The sequence below is a fragment of the Gracilinanus agilis genome, chromosome 2, assembly GCF_016433145.1.
Source record: "Gracilinanus agilis isolate LMUSP501 chromosome 2, AgileGrace, whole genome shotgun sequence".
NCBI classification, from domain to species: domain Eukaryota; kingdom Metazoa; phylum Chordata; class Mammalia; order Didelphimorphia; family Didelphidae; genus Gracilinanus; species Gracilinanus agilis.
Window position 1 is genome coordinate 618,347,321 of NC_058131.1, and position 21,596 is coordinate 618,368,916.

The 21,596-nt window shown below is 36.7% G+C and overlaps 1 protein-coding gene across 4 annotated transcripts in view; it reads right to left on the minus strand.

The window, feature by feature from the left end:
* SORCS1 (sortilin related VPS10 domain containing receptor 1) overlaps nt 1–21,596 on the minus strand; it is a 746,046-nt gene that overhangs the window by 138,213 nt on the left and 586,237 nt on the right. For all 4 annotated transcript variants that reach the window (XM_044665551.1, XM_044665550.1, XM_044665553.1 and 1 more), the window contains exons 8-10: nt 19,312–19,401; nt 12,539–12,718; nt 2,481–2,627 (exon numbers count right to left, since the gene is read on the minus strand). In XM_044665551.1, the coding sequence (XP_044521486.1) occupies nt 2,481–2,627; nt 12,539–12,718; nt 19,312–19,401 (417 nt within the window). The remainder of the gene's footprint in view (nt 1–2,480; nt 2,628–12,538; nt 12,719–19,311; nt 19,402–21,596) is intronic.

Below are 21,596 nucleotides of genomic sequence, written 5' to 3' on the forward strand. Positions count from 1 at the left end.
GCCCTGCAGGTAATCAGTCTAAAAGGCCTTAAAATATGCCCCAAATTATCCTGGATGTCTTATTTCTATAGAATGCATTTTACAAGGAACTTTCCATTTGGGGCTGTAATTCTGAACTTGTTCCACATTTAAGGCAGCCCTGCTGGAAAATCTCTTTTCTAATCACTCGGCTGGGCTGGCAGTGACACTGTCACTCTCCAAGTACTCACAATCTCAAATCGCTTTTTATCTCTTCACTGCCAGCCTCCAGCTCCTGGGCCCAAAGTAGGTTGTTAACACTCTGAATCTCCTAGAGCTCAAAGATTTTCGATCCTATTTTCTGTCTTTGGCAGATTTTTGCAAAGTGATTTTATTCTCTGGCCAGCTCACTGCCCCCTCCTTCCCAGGCTCTTCCAAAGCCTGCGGTGAAACAAATTTAAGGCAGGCAAGTGGCTGGGTTAATAGGGAGGAGGGAAAAAGAAAGCTCCTGGGAGCGGTTTATCTTAGTCAGTTTAATTAATCTTTTCTCCATTCTTAATGACCCTAACAATTATTTTTGAACTTCAAGGTCAATTTTAAGATCAAGAACTCAGATTCAGCACACCCTGGTTAAGTCTCCTGAGTTTAATATTTGGGTCTTTCTCTTCAGCAAAGCTCCTTTCTTCCATTAATAATCAGTTATCTAATAAACATTGATCCCCTATCTATACTATATGTTAATATAAAGTATATCACAATTTTCAAGTCTTCATCTCTGGTTTTATGTCATATCCCAGAATAGCTAATTAGGGCCCTACCCCATTGTGTTCAATTAAATCTCTTTGGCAATTGTTTTCCACACTATATCCAGGAACGAAGGATAATGCTGATGATCAAGCATATTGTGTCAATGCAACCTTTATTGGCCTTTCACATAGGCCAGCATGGAATGGCTATCCAGGGAACTGGCTAGTTATAGTGCTTCCAACAATTCTGTCTTTCCCTTGGGACAACAGACTCACAGAAATGCATGAGTAGCATACCCTACCACCATCACCATAGACACAGTAATTCTGATGAAAGTTGCATAAGAGTTCTTCCTACCACACGTACTGACACCGAAAATATTCACTACAAGAAATAAAGTCAGGTCATTGTTCTCAGCTTCTCATAATGGGCAAAAGTGACTCCATTTCTGTGGCATGAGATTGTTTTTCAAAAAGAATCCTCTCTCTGGAAACAAAGGGGTTTGAATAGAGATGTGATCAGTTTAGACTGTATCCCCTACTTTTCTTTGTGTCATGGACCCCACTGTCATAAATCTTGTGGACTCCTCAGAATGTTACTTTTAAATGCATAAAATAAAATGCATAGAATTATAAAGGAAATGAATTTTACTGATTTCCTGTTATCAAAAATATTTATAAAAGTGCATATACCTTAAGTTAAAAACCACAGGTCTAAGTAATTGTGATGATAGGCTCGATGTGACCTTAATAATCAAATCTCAGACTACAAAGACTCTAAGCTACTTTTTGGACATCAAAGAATCTCTTTTTTTGAAATTCTGCCTTGATTTTAGTCTGTCTCACCCAATTTGCCCTTAATTATGCATTGACTCATGTTGCTCTCCAGTTGTTTTATATATCTGTCTCATTTTCTCAATCAGATCAGAAGCTCCTTCAAGGCAAGGATTATATCTTAAAGTTATTTCATATTCTCTCTCTCTCATCTAGTATTGATTGACAACTTAAATGAAGTTCAAATGTAAACATTGATGATCTATGATTTCTCTCCATATCTGTATACCCTAACGTATCTATATTCTTAAATAGTCTTAAAACTTTTTTTCTGAGTCTTAGAGAGGCTGAATGGCTTGGTCAAACAGCTAAGAATTTTCAGAGGAAAGAACTAAACTCAGAACTTTCTAAATCTAAGTCTAAATCCAGTCTCCTTCCTACTACCTCATCTTGCTTCCTTAATTTGTACCATGGAGAATTAAAAAACAAACAAACAAACAAACAAGTAAGTGTTGTGTGTTGGCCAAAAAGCCAGTGCAGGCTGCACAGAAAGGCAAGTTCAAGAATAGATAGGCGAATTCAGTGGATGATCAAGTCATAAATTGGCATTAATGGAAAGACAGGAATGTTGGCAGAATGTCCCTGTCATGTAGGACAACTATTGGATTGCCTCAGTCAAAGAGAAAATCCTGAGTTGAATAATTCAAGAAACTAAACAATATGACACTAAACATTTTCCTGTCACTTGGGCCATTTATGTCCAACTGAAAGGATCTACCACAAGTCAGTTTATATTGGATAAGTGCTTACCATGACCCAGGCACATGGACTAAAGAACTGAGGATGCAAATATTTACTATGACCCTATTCCCTTTTATCTCCTCATTCTGAATAAATTAGTTCTTCCTCAGAAGGTGAGGCAAACTGGCTTATTTCCTTTCTAAATCTCAGTGTATTCACACTGGTACCTGGGGAAAAGTTTGTTTAAATGTGGCAACTTACCAAGAGGCAATGCACAGGGTCCCCTCTCAGATCAGTGTCAGGAGCCTGCAGCAACCGCCAGTCTCTTCCTTTGTTGTATGTGATAAAAGTCTTCACTTGGTTGTCAATCTTCTTGTTAGCCAAGAACATTCCCTTTATCCCTGCTACCTGGGAGAAATTGACATGGCTGAAAAATACATCAATTTGAAGAGATTTTTTTTCATCCCAGAAACAAAACAACTGACACTCAGATCTAGCCTAGAGAGCATGACTGGGTAGTCCTTGAGGAGTTTGCAAAATTTGAGGGAGCCTGGGCAGTGGATTCCATTGGCCAACAACCCTTTAGATTCAATCCCAACAAGTCCTGTGCAGTCTTTTCTTTGAGTGAGCACTATGACATCAAACAAGGTGACTTTAGGAGCAGCTAGGTAGCACATGTCCTTAAATATAGTAGGGTTTTAGTAAATAGTTATTAAAAGGATTAATAAACCAATTAATATATACTATATATATAGTTACTATATTAACTCAAAAGTTATAATTCCACAATTTCATTCAAAAATTTTCCATAAATTGTACTATTCAGCAATTCAGATCATGCGTCCTTGTTTTGTTGTTGTTTAGTTATTCTGTTGTGTCCAAATCTCCATGGGATTTTCTTGGCAAAAATAATGAAATAGTTTACTATTTCCTTCTCTATCTCATTTTACAGATGAGGAAACTAAGGGGAATGAGATGAAAGGTCTTTTCCAGAGTCACACAGCTAGTATGATTGAGGTGGTATTTCATCTTGGGTCATCATGATACTAGTTCTGGTATTCTATTCAATATGCTACTTAGTGGTCCTATGGTTTCTTATATAGAATCCAAATTTCATATATTTAAAAGGAAAAGACGTCAAGAGCTATCACATACACAATCCTCATTCCGAAAGTCTTATCTTTGCCATCTTAAACATTGCTAGTTCCTACAACTGATCCTGCTGGGGCATAAATTTCACCATCCTGGTTTTCCTCCTTAGGATATTCTCCCACTTTTCAAGATCCCATATAACTGGCACCCAAAGTGAATAAAATGTTATCTGACCAAGGCAAAGTATAGTGATAATCTACTCTGCAATGCTTCCGTTTCAATAGTTGGACTCAAATTCCTTAGTTTTGGACACTTGGTCTCTATGAATTATATTTTATAGTCTATAGGCAGGAACTTATATGCTGGGTTGGAGGGTCAGTACATTAAATTATAGAAGAAAATAACTTTAAGCCATCTAGATGGTATCTAATCCCCTAATTCCATTCTCTCCTGGTAAATGTGTCATATTTGGGTTATATGATTTGGAATTTGCTCATTCTATTTGCAGTCATTTCCACTTTATTGGACTTCAAATGCTGTTTGAGGAGAAAGGCTCTCTTTGTAATTCAGCTCTGATAGTGTAGCCTTCAAGTTTATTTCACAGCATTTAAAAAAATAATATGCTAGCAAAACTGAGAGGATATGGGTTAGACAATACAAGACAGAGGAGCCGTTCATTTTCTTCAGAATTATGATGACAGTTTCTAACACAATCTACTTTGTTTTCCTCTGTTCTAGACCTATTCCTGCAAGATAGGAACTCTATTTTATGGAAGAATAAAATATCTGAGCTGAAAAGGACATTAGATTTCATCAAGTAGAGACTCCTTGCATTACAGATTTTGAAACTGAGGAAATGTCAGTTCAACTATTGGAGAGAAAACATTGTGAAATAGATTGTCACTATCCATTTCCTTGGTCAGACAACATTTTATTCAGTTTGGGTGCCATTTATACAGGAACTTGAACAAATTAGAATACATCCTAAGGAGAGAAAACAGAATGGTAAAATTTATGCCACAGAAGGGTCAGTTGTAGGAACTAGCAATGTTTAAGATGGTGATGATAAGACTTTGGAGATAAGGAATATGTGTGTATGTGACATTATAGATTTGCCATCCTGCAAATGTGTCCTCCTCTTCCTCTTTCACCTGGTCTGACAATCCTTTCTTTGGGGAACATATATGGTTCATCTCTCCATCCCTCTCCTCAAAAGACATGGAAGTTCCAAGTCCTTTAATGTTTTTTTTAATAGGATAGGAGTGGGAGGAGAAGAGAGTTCATCTTTCCCAGTATAGCCTCTAGCCACTGGAAATGTTGAAAAAAATAGGACCTAACCTTCTTATTATAACCTCTGTGCTTTTATTCACATTTCTCCTTTCTCCTAGAATGATGCTCCCTACAAAGTCTGACTACCCTTGGAGGCCTATTTCAAATTCTAGAGGCACCTAGAGGATAGAGCATTAAACATGGAGTCAAGAAGGTGAAAGTTCAAAATCTATCACATACTAGCTGTGTGACATTGAGGAAGTCACTTAGTCGCTATGTGCCTCAGGTTCCTCATTTATAAATGGTAATAAATGCAGGATTGTTGCAAGGATTAACAGCTATTTATAACGTGCTTTGTAAAACTTAAAACTCTAGATAAAGGCTTAATTTTGTTTTTCTCTCTTTTTTGTTTTTTTTCCTTGTTTTTTTATTTTTCTCATCCTTACTCCTCCTTTTTCTTTCTTCTCCTTTGCCAGACATTTAACAATATGACATTCTATCATACACCATTTTTTGACTTTTTGTGGTTGATTTAACATAAGTAGAATCCTCCTTCCTCACTAGATCTTCCATATTTCCTTATTACAAGCACCTTAAAGTAAAGTGTGGAATCCTATATTTGGTTTGCAGAAGAGAAGTCTTAGGATGAACATGATGTCTACCTTCAATACTCTGTGCTCAGGGATACAGAAAAGTCATGGACCTTGTTCTGTGTGTTCCCCTGGGCCAGGAGTAGGAATTATAGCTAGAAATTGAAATGAGGGAGCTTAGAGTAAGGAGAACTTCTTAAAAGTAGAGTTGCCCATAAAAAAAACTAGATTACTTTGAGAGATCATGAATGTATCAATTCCCTTCCCTGAAAATCTCCAAATACCAAATAATGCCTGGGAAATCTATAGAAAATATTCTTTTCAAGAATGGGTTAGACTAGATGGCTTTGGGCGAACCTTTACACTTCTTAAATTGTCTCCCAATTAGAATGTAAACTTCTTGAGAGCAGGGATTGCATTATTTTTTTATTTGAATCCCCAGTGCTTTGCACACACTAAATTCTTAATAATTCATTCATTCTTAAATTCTGTGATTCTCTGATGCTGACAATATTGCTTTTTATTCTTTATTGTTCATAACATTCATTGACATTTTATGCTGAACTGTTTTTTCACCTCCTTGCATTATTCTTTCTGGTGTTATTTAATTCTCATTGTTGTTTAAATTTTCAAATATTTATACTTCTTCTCAACTAGATTGTTGTCTCCTTAAAGAAAGAGGTCATATCTTAATCATTCTTTTATGCCCCTACAGTGTCAGGAAAATAGTGGGTTCTTGTTATTTGCTGAAGTGATTTGTGTACTCATGTTTAATTAGGAAATTCACCTTGTTCAACAGCAACATCCACGCGTTTGGAGCAAAAAAAGTGAGATGAGGAGGACAATATTTCTTTACCATGCTATTTTAGAAGGTAGGTATCAAGACATTAAGACTCTTAAATCTTCTAGAATATGGGGTCAGCTTCTCATGGGCAAACAGTTTTACTCTTATCTAACCCTAACTTCTCTGATTCTATTGAATTGTTGGGCTTAAATAACCAAAGATTTTGCTTATTTCTGCCTCTACTAAATAAAACAAACTACTCTTCCTCTCAATGAGTTTTTTTGGTGAAGATTGAATTTTAAAAATCCAAGAATCAACATTTGAAATGACAAAGGAAATGGCAGAGAGAGAGAGAATCCCAAGATTAATACCAAATAAGGTAATACTTTAATTGGTACAATTTATTTGGGGATTTGGAGATAGACTATTTTCATTGTGAAAGTAGATGAATATCTAGGGACAGGCTTAGTGTCAGAGACTATAAATAGCGAGGCTTAAGACCATGGATCCCTTGTGCCGCTTCTGCTGTCAGAGAATCCCTGAGCTTATAATTTCACTTAAATCTCCCTTTGCTACTTTCCTAAAATGACACTGATAGCCCCCAAAAGATGATAGCTTTAAATGATGAGGAAAAAATTAGATATTTGATGATAAATACCTCTTTCATTTTATCAAGGTTGCATCCTGAGCTATGACTCACAGCCTTTCTTTAAAGCAATCAAAATTTAGATAATCTTTACCTCTGGTTTTCTTATACTTCAATACTTCCTTATAAATTCAATAAATGTTTATGTAGTATTTACTACCCCAAGGCACTGTGCTGGGCACTGGGGATATGAAGAAAAGTATGAAAATAAAACATTCTCTTCCCTTTTGGAGTTTGAAGGCTCTGCCTTCTAATTATCTCTGTAAAATATATTTAAATAGATACATAATAATGATAACTTGAGAACTTACAGATGAGAAGAAGAGAAGACTTCCTAGGAAATAGGTCTTCTGTTTTGTTTGCAAAGCTGCAATATTTTTCATGTTCTAATTTTTTATAGTTATATTGACAAATAAATTTTGTTTTCCTAACCCCTACCCCCAACTAGACTTTAAGAATCTAGAGGGCAGCTAGGAAGGTGTGTTCTCTTTATATTTTCTAATTCTTAGCAAGGAGATTCCATGTGGCAAATCACTTATAGAGGACTGTTTAGCTGAACTAAATTCACTGCAGTTATAATATCATGTCTACATGATTTCATTTTGTAAAGTGAGAACATGTACAACATGCCTCATGTTCATATACACATATGCACCATTCACTCATTATACACATTTATTCTTCCACTAGTCTTGCCTTGCATAGGATTTGCATGTCCTGTGGATGCCAAGCAGGTGGCTTCTGCATCATCACAACCATTTTCATCCTTCCTGGGCCAACTGTCACTAAGTATTATGCCATAGTGTTCTTCATCATCATTAATTAATCTTCTTTTCCCAATGGAAGGTGGATATTCTCCAGCTCTGTCAAACCACCACTCGTCATCCACACCAATGCAAACATACCAGGTGACACACGTCATGGACACACATATCACAGTCCTATCTGTACTGGCTCCACTGACCAGGTCCCTCTGTTATCCACTCCTTTTAGTGGTAGCAGGTAGCAAGAATTTATCACTTGGTATTTCTGCTCCAGGGGACAGAAGCTAAGGAGTATCTATTCCCAGATATCTCTTAGTCTGATGGATAATAAAATTACATAACGTATCTATCTGCTGCCTATTCAGTGTATCCCTCACAGTTTAGAATGTTAGAATTGTATTGACCAAAAAGAAATCACAAAGAAACCAGTAGTTCCTAACTACAAATGTATTTGCATTTATATGTAAATTCATGAAACATTCTATATATTCTGAAGAATCTCTCCAAAGGCTCATGTTTTAGTACTTAGTACTATTCTTATGCACCTAGTATATTCTGATTTGCACACTTATTTATTATATCCCCAATTGCAAGGATAGTGGCAATGTCTGATTTTATCATTACATTTTCCTCAATGGTCAGCATAAATGCTCTATACAGAAACAGCAATCAACAAATGTCTGGTGAATGAAATAATTACCAGGACTATTTCCCTCATCTTATAGGATATGTCCTCAGATACTTTTCTTCTCTCTCATGTAAACTCTAAATTTGTTCCTCGTCTCCTGAATTTGTCACTAATTAGGCAGAGAGTTCAATTCGAGGCAATTCAACAACAACAAAAAATTATCAATAATTTAGCATAAAGCACCAACTATGTGCTACACAATGCATTAGGTGCTGGAGACAAAATAGTAAGTATCTATTACATGTAAGGTAGATAAATATGATCTCTGTTCTAATGGAGCTCTAAGAGAGGTAGAGATGGTGTTCTTTAATAATCTTAGATTGCTCATTTTTTAAAAACTTCTGTACTAATGGTAGCATGAAGAATGGTCAACAGACCAAGAAATGATGAAAAATGACTTCAACTAAGCTACTAAGTCCTAAGTGTGTAGTCTCACTCCAATATTGCTTTTGGAGGTGGTACCTGGGTTTTGTCTCCTAATTAGTTCTATTAGAATCCCAGTGTCTAATCCTCAAGGGATGGTGTCTACTATAGGCTGGAACTCATAATAAATTCTAGAACATCCACTGAAAGTGATACAGGAAAGATCAGAGCATATTGGTTGGGAAGAAAAAAAATACAATTTTAATGAATCACATGCTATTCTCTTCACAAATCATAGAGAAATAGCATCAAATAAAACATTGTCCATTGCTCACTATAATAAAGATTAAATTGGACTTGTAGTACCATTGGTATAGGAAATTCCCAATGAAGAATCTCTTTTTACCAATGTAGATTAGCACCTGCTAATCAAATTACTTACTCAGGATCACATAGTCATTAGGTTTCAGAATCAGGATATGAGTCCAGGTCTTTGAGAGTTCGAATCTTCCCTTCAATTCATTCCATTACGCTGTCAGTCTCTCTCTCAGTCTCTCTGCCAATGGCTCTCTTTCTGTCTGTCTGTCTGTCTGTTTATCTGTCTCCTTCTGTCTCTGTCTCTGTCACTCTGTCTCTCTATATCTATGTCTATAGTTGTCTGTTTATTTGTCTCTCATGCTCTCTCTCTCTCAGAAATTCTCTTCCATAGGAATGCTCAGCAATATCTAACCAAATCAATATTTCTGCAAACTCCTACACACTCAGATTGTCTTTTTTATTTATTTCTTCCAGCTGTGACTGGTATATCCTATATGCTCTTACCCCTTCACCTATACCACTGATGCTTCATTCTCCCTGCCCCTTATTAATTCATCTATGGATTGCCTTACTTTCCATTTATCACTAAGCACTCATCATTCATTGCAATTCAGCTGGGAGATTCTCTCTGGATGACTTTCAGCTTCTTTCTAGCCAGAACAATCAGATTTAAGGGAACATTTGTGCCAGGTTCAGTGTCAGCCAATATTCTTTCCATCTAGGTAATCAGCAGATACGGCACCACTAGTCTGATCACATCAATTTCAATCCAGGTTGCTGTGAACTGTCAGTAAAATAAAACAAAGCCTTTTCTCCCTAACTCTCCTCCCGCCCCACATCCCAAGATATGGGATACCTTTACATAATGCAGTCAAGCCACTGCTCAGACTACTGATAATAGGATGCAGCAGTCTATCTGTAGACAGCCAATGGCCAGAGAGAGCCTTGTGGGAAATCTGAGGGAAACAGGAAAAGTCTGAACTGTGTCTGTGTGTCACCTTGATCCCTGCCCCAACTCATTTTGCACCCAGGACAAACATTTGAACTTTACAGTTAGCATCATGAATAGCTTCTCAATAACAGAACAATTCAAAGTCAATCATGTCTAAGCCTGTCAAACTTCACATCATCTTGGGGCCAATTAAAATGGGATCTGGGTCTGTCAGGAAATAAGCAAAGCCCAGAGAAATGCTTCCATGTTGACCTGAGGAATTAGGGGAAGGGAGGAGTGAGGGAGGGAGAGAAGGAGAAAGAAAAGTAGCCTAGAAATCAGTGGAACAGACTGGGGCATAAAGGTTGTGTAGCTGATACTCATAGGGGAGAGGAGGACCTAATGATATGAAAAAATACACCTTGAGGATTTCTGCATCCCAGAAACTTTAAGGCCAAGATATTGCCATCTCAAATCTTTGACCAATGGTGGAAAAGATGGGGGATAATTATAATCCCTATGAAAAGCAGTGTTCTATTTTTGATGCCAGGGCAGCTAGGTAGCACAGTGGCTAGAACACCAGGCATGGAATCAGGAAGATTCATCTTCCTGAGTTCAAATCTGGCATCAGATACTTACTAGCTATATGACCTTGGGTAAGTCACTTAAATCTGTTGGCTTCAGTTTCCTCATCTATAAAATAAGTTGGAGAAAGAAATGGCAAACAACTCCAGTATTTTTGCCAAAGAAAACCCCAAAATGGGGTCACAAAGAATCAGACACAACTGAAAAACTGAAAAACAATCATTTTTGATATGCTGAGTTTGGCATGCCTATGGGAAATTCAGTTTGAAATGTCTAGCCGGCAGTTGGAAATGCATGACTGGAGGTCAGGAGAGGGATTATATAGAATAAATATATAGATTTTGGAGTAATATGCATCAAAATAGTGTATCATATAAAAACTATTATATACTGAAGAGACACAGCTTCTTAAATATTTTATAGTGATGGGGTATTGTAGGCTATAGTCAGGACTATAAACATTACAAAGGAGGAACTAGACACCAGACAGTAGACAGAATGTTAAGCAGTCCCTGGGCTGTGGAAAAATAGTATTACAAGCCATCTACTATGAATTAGGGGATTCCAGTGTACAGAAGCCTATTTAGCTAGAGCTTAGAGTTTTCTTTATTTCATGTATAATACACTTAAAATTTACACAACAGGCAACCTTCTCAAATCTTGCTCAGCCAATTAGAATATGAGCACTGGTGACATGGATTCTTGTATTCCCCTGATCCAGTTAAAAGCCCCCATCAAGGCAACTTTCCAATTTGTCAGACCTAATGGCTTCTCTACTCTATGAAGGGACCATAATAATGTCTTAACAGTAAAAAATAAAGAAAAGGAAAGTTCTTGGCGCTCAACTTATCAACTCAACTGAACCAAAACCAAAAACCAGAACCAGAACTATGAACACCTATCCTTACCCTCTATTTGACAAGTGTATTTTTACAGGCTAAGTATAACTTCTTTTATTCCCCTTGACTATGGTGGGGTGGTCATTATACCATTCTGATACTTGGGTTTATGACAGCACCAGCAACCCATCTCACTACCTGATAAAGCTGACTATTCTTCTCTTTGACAGTTGTAATTTTAAGAAATTTCTTGATTAATAATGAATGAGTCTACCTCCCTGCAAATTCCACTGATTAATCTTAGCCCTCTGTTGCTGTAGGGAATCATTGTACCCCTTCTTCCAAAAAGCAGACCTTCAACTTAAGTATATATAAAGGCACAGGGACTAGAGTACAGGATTTATTTGTAGAGAGAATACCTGGGAGAGGAAATTCCCTTTACAAACTGACATTTTCTCTGATATTTTTCATCTTTGAGAGCTGCATAGAAGACCATTAGATTAAGTGACTTGCCCATGAACACATGGTTAGTACAAGTCAGAGGGGGGACTTGAATCTAGGCCTTCCTAGTTTCGATGCTGACATTCTTTTCTTCTGTATGACATTGTTTCTCTAAAAACATGGTCTATAAAAGTTCTATTTTCTAAGATAACATATACCCAGTTTTTTCATCTCTTTTTATATAATGTGGTTTTAGGATTATTTTTAAATCACTTATTTTTAAAATCCCTTATCTCCTATCTTATAACTGATACTAAGTATTAGTTCCAAGGCAGAGAAGAGTGGTAGTGGCTAAGCAGATGGAGTTAAGTGACTTGTTCAGGTTCACATAGCTAGGAGTATCTGAAGTCATATTTGAACCCAAGACTTCCCAACTCCAAGCCTTTCTCTATCCATTGTGTTGCCTTATCACTAATTTCCAGGCTAGGTAACTAATTTACTTAGACTTTCATTTGAGGGTCCTTTTATTAAGGAGTTCAAGTATAGGTAATTTTAAAAAATTATTTCTGTTCAAATCCTCTGTATATTCCTTATACAATAAGCAAGTAATTAAAGTATATCAATAAATATTTTTAGGCAGCTAGGTGGTTCAATGGACAAAGGGCTAGGCTTGGAATCAGAAAGGCCTGAGTTCAAATCTGGCCTTAGCCACTTACTAGCCTGTATAAGTCACTTAGCTTCTATGTGTTTTAATCCTCTGGAGAAGGAAATGACAAACCACTCCAGTATCTTTGCCAAGAAAATCCTACACATGGTATTGGCATGATATGATCACAAAGAGTCAGACATGGCCAAATGGTTGAGCAACAACAAAATATATATTCTGATACTGCTTTAATGTAAGAGGACTATGGAAGTAATTTGTATTGGTAAAAATGTGAAAACTTGAGATTTATAATAGGCATAAAGGGCTTTGTCCTAAGATGTCAGCCTAAAAGACATGACATACCTCGTAGAGGTCAATCATAATGTTACCCTCAGGCCCTCGGCTACTTTGCACATTCTCCAGAGCTAGGGTGAAGTAGACGCCACGTGTGTCTGAGATGTAGAGATTGTAGGTGTCATTTTGGTTCCATTCCTGGACTGCTGCAAACACTTGATTCTCATCTGTACTGATGACATGCATATCCTGGAAAGAGGGAAAAAAAAGAAAACGAGAGTACAGGAGCTCTACTGTCTCTATCAATCCTCCTTTAAGTTATTCTGTCGGTCTGGAAAATAAAATGAAATCTGCAGTCTAATAAGAAATCCCGTTAATAGACATCATGATTGCAAATAGTCTCTTCTTTGCATATATGCAAGATATTAATTAATTGAAGGAGTGTTAATCAAACATAACTTTTGATGTGGTTCTGGAGATGGGCATTAAATTAATGGGGGAAAGGGATAGGGAGCTTAGGTATAATTTGGATATCTTATTAAACAACTTGAAAAATGCTTTCTCAAATGAGTAGGACTTTGGAGAATCAATCACCATGATTTATTTGCCAAGCACAAATATGGAGCTTATTCAGAAGGCTTATGTGGAGTAATACTGAGAGAAAAAGGCTGAGAGGAGGGGGAAAGGAAAAGATAAAATGAGAGAGCACCGAGCTATTTTAAGCAGAGTCAGATCACAAATTTTCTCTTCAAGTGGATTATCAGAGTATCTCCCAATGATTTCTGATACTATATGAGATGAACAGTAAGGTCAGTTTGGCCAGTCACTTTTAATAGCCATAAAGTTTACCCCAATTTTTGCTTTCCAAGATACAGAAAGAAAGAAAGAAAGAAAGAAAGAAAGAAAGAAAGAAAGAAAGAAAGGAAGAAAGAAAGGAAGGAAGGAAGGAAGGAAGGAAGGAAGAAAGGAAGGAAGGAAGAAAGAAGAGGAGGAGAGGAGAGGAGAAGAGAAGAGAAAAGCACCTGTACTAACCACATCAGAGAGTCATTGTGAGAAAAGTACTTTGTAGAATGTAAAGCACCAATAGAAATGTAAATTTGAATGACAATTATTACTGGATTGTAAACTTCTAAAAGGTAGTGCTTCCATCCTATTCATTTCCATCTCACTCACAACACTTAGCATAGGAAATACTCAATACAGGTACTCAATGAATGCTTGTGTAATAATCCCTAAAGTAGGAGTGACCTCCTCCACTCTACTTCCTCTAGGACAGGGGTTGGCTCTTTTGAGGGCCAAATATGGCTCTTTCTGCAGGAGACATAAAGTCAATTTTTTTTCAAGCGCCGTTACAGGAGCGCGCACTGTGAGCACTGTACGGCTCTCACGAAATTACATTTTAAAAAATGTGGCGTTTATGGCTCTCTCAGCCAAAAAGGTTGCCGACCCCTGCTCTAGGATGTTGTTCTGTAAAGTGGGGACAAGGAGAAGGCAGCTCACATATCCCAAGTTTTACTGATTTTCTGGGGTACATTTTCCTATTATCTCTGCAATCCCTAGCCTATGATAGCAAAAATATTCCAACAATCCATTGGATCAAAGAGAAATAAACAAGTAGAAATCATCCATGTTATCCTCCCGCTTCTCTGTGGGGCAACTTTCAAATAATCCCCGACAGCTAATTCTACAGCTTTTCAATAAAAATACTAAATAAAACTTCAAAAAATGGTATACCACTACTTGTCTCAGGCACAAATTCCATTTTGTCTCTCATGGTCTTTAAAGTGTTAGGAAGTTCTTTCTGCTATCTAACTTTAATGCCTTTCCACATTGAAACCTCTTTCTTCTCTATCAATCAACCAGCAAATGTTTATTAAGTTCCTTCTTTGGCTAATATTATGGAGGAATCAGTAAAACATAGGAAACGATTTTTGTTTATGATGTTAACATACAGTTCCAATGAGAAATATTCCTGAGGTTTTTTTTCAACTCTCTTGGGTCTCTCACTTTTTGCAAGGTTATGGAAAAATAGGTTTAAATTTTCTCAAGCAAAATTGATGGAGTAAATGCCTTCCCCAAGTCAAATGAGAAATCTACATTTTTCATGCCAAAAGCAAAGATTTCATTGTAGAGGGATGTTGCTCTTTAAAGGCACACAGTGGGGTTTACACAAGGAGTCATTTAGCCAATTAAATTCAAACCTTTCAATGGTTCTTGACTCTCTAAGCATAAAGTCTAGATTCTTCAAACTTTTACTTAAATATCTTCACAACATGACCACAATTCTTTTTTTTTTTTTTTTTGGCCAGTCTGGTTACACATTATTTCCAGTCACATACATAATATACCTACCAAAATGGCCAACTTGTTCTTCATTTTCTGTCTCCTTATTTTTGCTGACATTCCCAAGCCTAAAATTCAATCTCTTCTATTAGGATCTTTAGCTTCATTCAAGACAGGTCATGTGGCATCTCCCACTAGAAGCTTCTTCTTACTCTTATGGTTGCTAGTGTTCTCCATTTCCTTATATCATCTGATATTTACTAATCTGTTTACCTATTATACAAGCTCTAGAATAATGTAGGCTGCTTGAAGGTTGAGGTTTTTATTTGGGTTTCCTTACAGTCTAACTTATTTGACTTGATTGCCTCAAGCAAACACTAAAATTCTTTTTCCTAATACTTTCTTTCACCTTCTAATTTCTTTGCCACCCAACAGTTTAGTCTCTGTCTTCCTTGGATCCTTCTAATGGCATGATAAGATTAAAACAAAAGAAACTAAACAAATCTTAGTACAAAAGTTGTGTGGTTTATTTCTTTCCAATCAGGCCGGTTCCTGCCTTTGACAGGACCCTCTAAATAAATGCACAAATAGTCCTTCTAGCCCAGACTTATAATGCTTCTACTTTGAAGGTGTAATGAGGTTGTAATCGCTCATCGCTTTAAATAATACACACTAGCTTGGTCAAAATAATACATTTGCTGGCTGTTCTGACTCCTATTTCTCTGAGAATGACTTAAATTAATCATAATGTCCTCTTTCCAGACCTCAGAAGAGGCACTACCTGAATGCTATGAGAGCCAGACATGAAGAAAGGAGAGAGATGGGTGCCAGGTGTTCAAAAGCAATTCTTTCAGTCCAGATTGGCCAATTGTCACCCACTGGGAGCAACAAGACTTTGCTGATCAGAGTGATAACTGCACCTGGGCAACTGCAAAGCACCCATTCTAAAGTTGCCTAGTAATGGGGTGAGAGTTTTTTTTAAGCTTTCAAAAATCCATTTCAAGTCACTCCTCTGATGCTGCTCAGGTCAGATGGGACATTTTCTATTGACACCATTGAATACATGTCTGGCTTTATGTGTCTGTGCAATTCTTATGAAAGAATCCCCAAGTGTTCATAGGGCCAAGTTAGCATATTGGAAATAGCATTGGAATGGCAGTTCGGACAAGTTTGACATTTGTGCAGTGCTTTTAACATCCCTCAAAGCTTCTACACATTCTTACCTTACCCTATAATCCCAGGAAGTGGGTAAGATCAACACTACTATTATTTTACAGCTTACAAGTTGAAAGATTCCTTACAGTCAAACAGAGGAACCTTGCTCATTTTACAAATGGGGAAACTGAGATATGAAATGGCAGAGTAGGAATTTGTACTAGGTCCTCTGACTGAGTCTAGAACTCTTTCTAATGTATCAAAACCGAAACATATAGAGGTGATATGACTCAGATCAGGTCATACAATTAGTTAATAAAAAGATATATCTCTAGATTTATGATTGACTTCTCTTCATGTTAGGCTCTTTTCTCCATGAGTAGAGGGGATGAAAGCATTCAAAGGTAAAGAGTGCAGAGAGGCAAGATAAGGAGAGGGGACAGCACAATATCAAATGACTGACAGAACTTCAAATGAATCAGAGATCCTAGGAATAGAATTTGTGTCGACATAGACACTCTCTTAGTTGTTCACAGAGCAAAACTTTGGGCTTTGAGTCCCTCCAAGCTGCAGCTTGATGTTTGCTATATTTTACTTCATTGTCAGGAGGTAAAAGGAGAGAATTTTATTTAAGAGTTTGGCCATTCTCATCAATAATAATGTTGGAAGAACAGATCTTGCTGCTCTTTTTAAGGATCCCATACACGCTAAATGCTTAAGCATCAATTATTGTGTTGAAAATTGACCCATGAAAGGATCTGGAGAAATGACACATACCATCACAACTTCAACCAATATATATTTTTATAGCACTTTAAGGCTTATAAAGTAATTTTGCACACACAAACTCACTTAATCTTACCTCCAAAACCAGGAAGTTCATTTCTCAAGTAGAGAAACTCAGGGTTGGATAGTTTATTAGGTAATTTCCCCAAAGATACTTAGTCAGTATATGAGGGAGCATTCAAATCCAAGTTTTACTGGCTCCAAATCTTGCTCTCAGTTAACCATACTGCCTTAAAAAAACGATCCATTCTAGAAAGATGATAAAACATAAGGAGCCTCTCCCTCTTTCTTTTTTATCTATGACCTTTTCCTATAAAGATTTAAAATCTCTCATATTTACCCTTGTTAATTTACATTCTTATCCTATGTTCTTCCTAGATATGTCAGCTCCAGGGAAATAAGCAAACCAAAAGGGGGGCAACATGTGATAGTAGTTATATTGGACATATCATTATGTTCATAGCACATAAGTATAAATCCTGGCTCTGATACTTCCTATTTGTGTGATATTAGAGACAATTCTTAACCTCTCTGGGCTTAATTTTTGTTTTCACCTGTAAAAAGAGAGGATTTTAGAAGATTTTGTCTAATGTCTCTTTCCACTTTAAACTCTATGATAATATGTAAAAATAAACTTATTTCAGGTTTACAATGCACTACTAATAGAAATGGGTTTATAAATACAGGGTTTTTATCTCTTGGATCAGTATGCCCTCCACTAGGTGGTGCTGATACCTTAACACAGTATGAAAAGAGATTTTGAAGAGGTACAGTGAGGTGGGTATGTATGGACATCTGTTATTTGACCAATGTTTGCAAAAACAGTAGTTGGATTCAGGAATCATTATCTACCCAGAGAATCATGAAGGTTAGCTTGTTAGTCAGTAAATCTGTGTACCAGGCCTGATTCTTCCATTTACCCATGTATAACCTTGAACAAAGCATTTCTACTCTATTGGCTTCTGTTCTTTCAATTAAGTAAGAAGACAAAGATGTTTTACACTAGTCAATATGCAGTTGCAAACCTAGAGTTTGCTATTGACAGATGGACACAATAATGCCAAAAAAGTGAACCAGGTAGGTGGTGTTTCTTTTATCTACCTTTTATTCTGAGATCAAATTCATCTATATGCCAAACTAGAGAGTACCTTGACATTTGTTACCCTTAATCAAATTGTTGTCTGGGAAACATAATAGTTTTAATATTCAATCCCAAACAAAAAATTTAGAAGAAAAGCCTTTATTTTAGCCTAAGGATATCCTTCACTTTTGTTAGGTGGTAAATTATAATTTCATGGTATGTGTGACTCAAGAGCTATCAGATCATACTTATTAGGGAGAGGCTTTCTAATCATTGCACACTAGCAGAAAGGAGATAAGAATTTAGATAGCCAGCTTGTAGTCCTGAAGGGATTTTTCTAACAGTGGGTAGCTAGGAGTAATATCCAAGAGATCAACTGAACAGCTGATCAGCCGATACCCAGGCAGGAGAAGAAGAGAAAGAGGAGACAGGGAGAAGAAGAGGGGAAAAGGAAGATGAATGGAGAGGGAAGGAGAAGAAAATTAGAGAGGGAAAGAAATCAATCAAGCAGGAAAGGGATGGAAAAAAAGAGGCAGAGAGAGAGACAGAGACAGAGAGAGACAGAGACAGCAACAGAGAGAAGAAAAGAGGGACAGAATGCAAGAGTGTGAGGGAAATGTAGAAGGAAAGAGAAAAGAAGAACAATATAAGGGAAAAATCAATATTATGATGCTCTATGGAGAGTAACATATTTATATTGTTATACCCAAGTATAGTCCCAGAAGTTCAATGGACAATAGTGTGCTGAACCAGAACAAGTAGCACAATGGCATACTCAAAAACCAACTGTGATTGCAACTTTAGTGACATCAGTTGCTCTTTTTTTGAATGATCCCAAGTCACACATGTTCCCTGTATGTGTGACTCTACTTTTGATCTTTATGCTTATCTGTCTTCCTAATGACAGTGCATGGATTTATGGAAGAGTATTATCTATTTTCTATGGAATGATGTCTAACTGCCAATTTTCTTACTATGCTAAACTTTGCTTTTAACTGTGTTCTCTGTATGACTATTAAATCTAATCATATAAATGAAGGCCCAGGAGCAGAGGGATTTGTGCAAATATATAATCACAGATTACTCTGTACCTAAGGTAGCTTTTCTGAGGACACAGCATGTCAGGTAGGCAGAGTTCTCTAAATGCTATATGTGTTACTTGAGGGAACTAAACAAAATAATCTTTAAAATTCAGAGAGGCAGTGGGGTCTAACAGAAATAGTGGCCTGGGATCAAGAAGCCTCTAGTCTTTTCTAGTCTTACTTCTGCCACTAGTTTGTTATATGATCTTAGGGAAGTCACTTAACTTATCCTTGCCTCAATTTCCCTACTTGTAAAATTTTAAATGGTTGTACTGGTTGCTTCATTCCACGTGCTATTTATTCTGAGTCTATGATTCCTCAGTCCCTTTTAATTTGAATACTTACATAGTTTTATAAGATTGAAATAAGTAAATAGATTAAGACAAAGGAGTATATTCATAGGAAGCTGAAGGCAGAAAGGACAAGGGAAAATATATAAGATTATCCAACTGTACCTTAGGCAGGGCATACTTGGGTAGCTTCATCTGTGCAAATGCATTCCTACGATAAGACACGTAGTAATGTGGTCGTCCTCCTGAAGTCAACTGAGGCATAAATAGAAAGATTATAACTATAGATTTTACTAATATTAGTTGGGACCAGTGAACAAGCAGAGACAAGAAAGTCACCACCATATAGTAATTTAAAAGTCTGATATTCATGGTATTGAGGGGACAAATGTGTATCTCTGGTCAAAAATCAGATTCTTCAGAGTTCAATGTATCTTTCAAGTGTGGAGTTCTACTAAACCCTTTCATTTTAGTAGTAGAAGATAAGGATTTATGATCTAGATTGGCTGAAAGTCAATCAGAGCTTCATATGTCTAACTTCAAGAAGAATAACATAAAGCCATATTCCCATTGTTACTTAAGGTAATAATTAAAATTCAGAATTGACATAACAAAGACCCAAAATATTCAGGTCTTCTTGCTTCTTTTCTGGGACTCAGATCATTATAACTGTATAACAAGATCTATCCTGAAGAAAAAAGGAACCTCAAAAAATGACCATTCTCCAAGGCTTAGTACAGATACTGCCTCTTACCTGAAGATGTCCTTGATCCTGCTATTAGTTAGTGCTCTCTCTCTCTCTCTCTCTCTCTCTCTCTCTCTCTCTCTCTCTCTCTCTCTCTCTCTCTCTCTCTCTCTCTCTTCTCAAATTATCTTATATTTACTCATCAGTTTATATGTTATATTTTTCACATAGAATATAAGTTCCCTGAGGAGGGATATATGCTTTTTGTTTTCTTTGTATCCTCAACACCTAGTGCTACTGCCCTATATTTAGTAAGTGATTAATAAATGCTTGCTGATCTGTTGGATTATATTCCAGTTTAGTTACAGATCACTCCAAAATAGAAACATTGAAATTTATCCTACAAGATAAGAGATCATGCTATCAAATCAAAGAACAACAAGGATATCAATCTATAGGCAGCTATGTCTATAGGCAAACGATAGTCATCCATCTCTCCCCTTTACAAACACTTTTTTTTTCTTTCATCTCTATCTATTAAACATCAGTGGTTCCAATGTACTGTATTTTAGTACTATTTTGGTGATAAGACAGGTGGTAATTTGCAACTATAATGAGATGGCAGGTTGGAGTTACTGATTGTATGGACTCCAACATAAGTGAGAAGGTAGAAATTCAAAATGGCAGAACAGATTTTAATGGGTAAGTAATGCCAGGGAATTTTAAGGAGTCATAAGAAAATGCAACAATTTTGCTAACCAAGAGACTGGTGAAATGGACTTTAAACTTAGCCCCTTTACCTGTGTCTCTAGGTGATATCAGTTTGAGATAGAAGTGATCTAAGTACTCAATCATCTATATCAGTGGTTCCCAAACTTTTTTGGCCTACTGGCCCCTTTCCAGAAAAAAAATACTATTTAGTGCCCCCTGTCATATTCTATCACTGCCCCCTTACAGTTATTCACTGCCCCCAAATGCACCTGTGGCCATCATCTCCTCCTCTGGATCACTGTAGCACCCACCAGGGGGCAGTGGCGCCCACTTTGGGAATCACTGATCTAGAAGATGTGGCAGACAATAACATAGGGCAACAAAACCTATACAAGTATACCAACCTAGAAAATGGGAGAATGGCATATGTTAAAGACACTGGTGAACACTTTTCATGTCTTCTGTCTTAAAGCATAAGTTTTATAATGTGAGCTTCAAAAATTTTGGTACAAAAATATCATTATCACTCAAATATAAATTTATTAAAGCAAGACTTTAAATTTTAAAAAAAATTACTTTCTGTCTTGGAATTAATACTAAGCATTGATTCTAAGACAGAGCAGTAATAGTTAGACAATTGGGGTTAAGTGACTTGTCCAGGGTCACACAGGTAAGAAGTACCTGAGGCTAGATTTGAACTCAGAACATGTTTTCTCAAGATTTGGCTCTCAGTACACTGAGCCACCTAGCTTCCTTAAAAGGCCTTTTTAAAGTTAGCAGAAAAAAAGAAAGTCAACTTTGTTTATATCTAGGATAATGCCTTGCTCATGGTAGGGTAAGTACATATTCTTCAATTGAAAAGTAAGATAAGTGCTCATTTGATTGAAATTTCCTTTCCTTATTTTTTTCCCAATCAAAGGCCCCCTTTGTCATAAAGCACAAGAAGCACAGACTGGATTATTTTTATTTTACAATTCAAATATTTCTTTTAAAAAAAACCTTCCAATGAATGTTTTACATAGCAATAAATAAAAATAATCTAAATGGCCTTCCT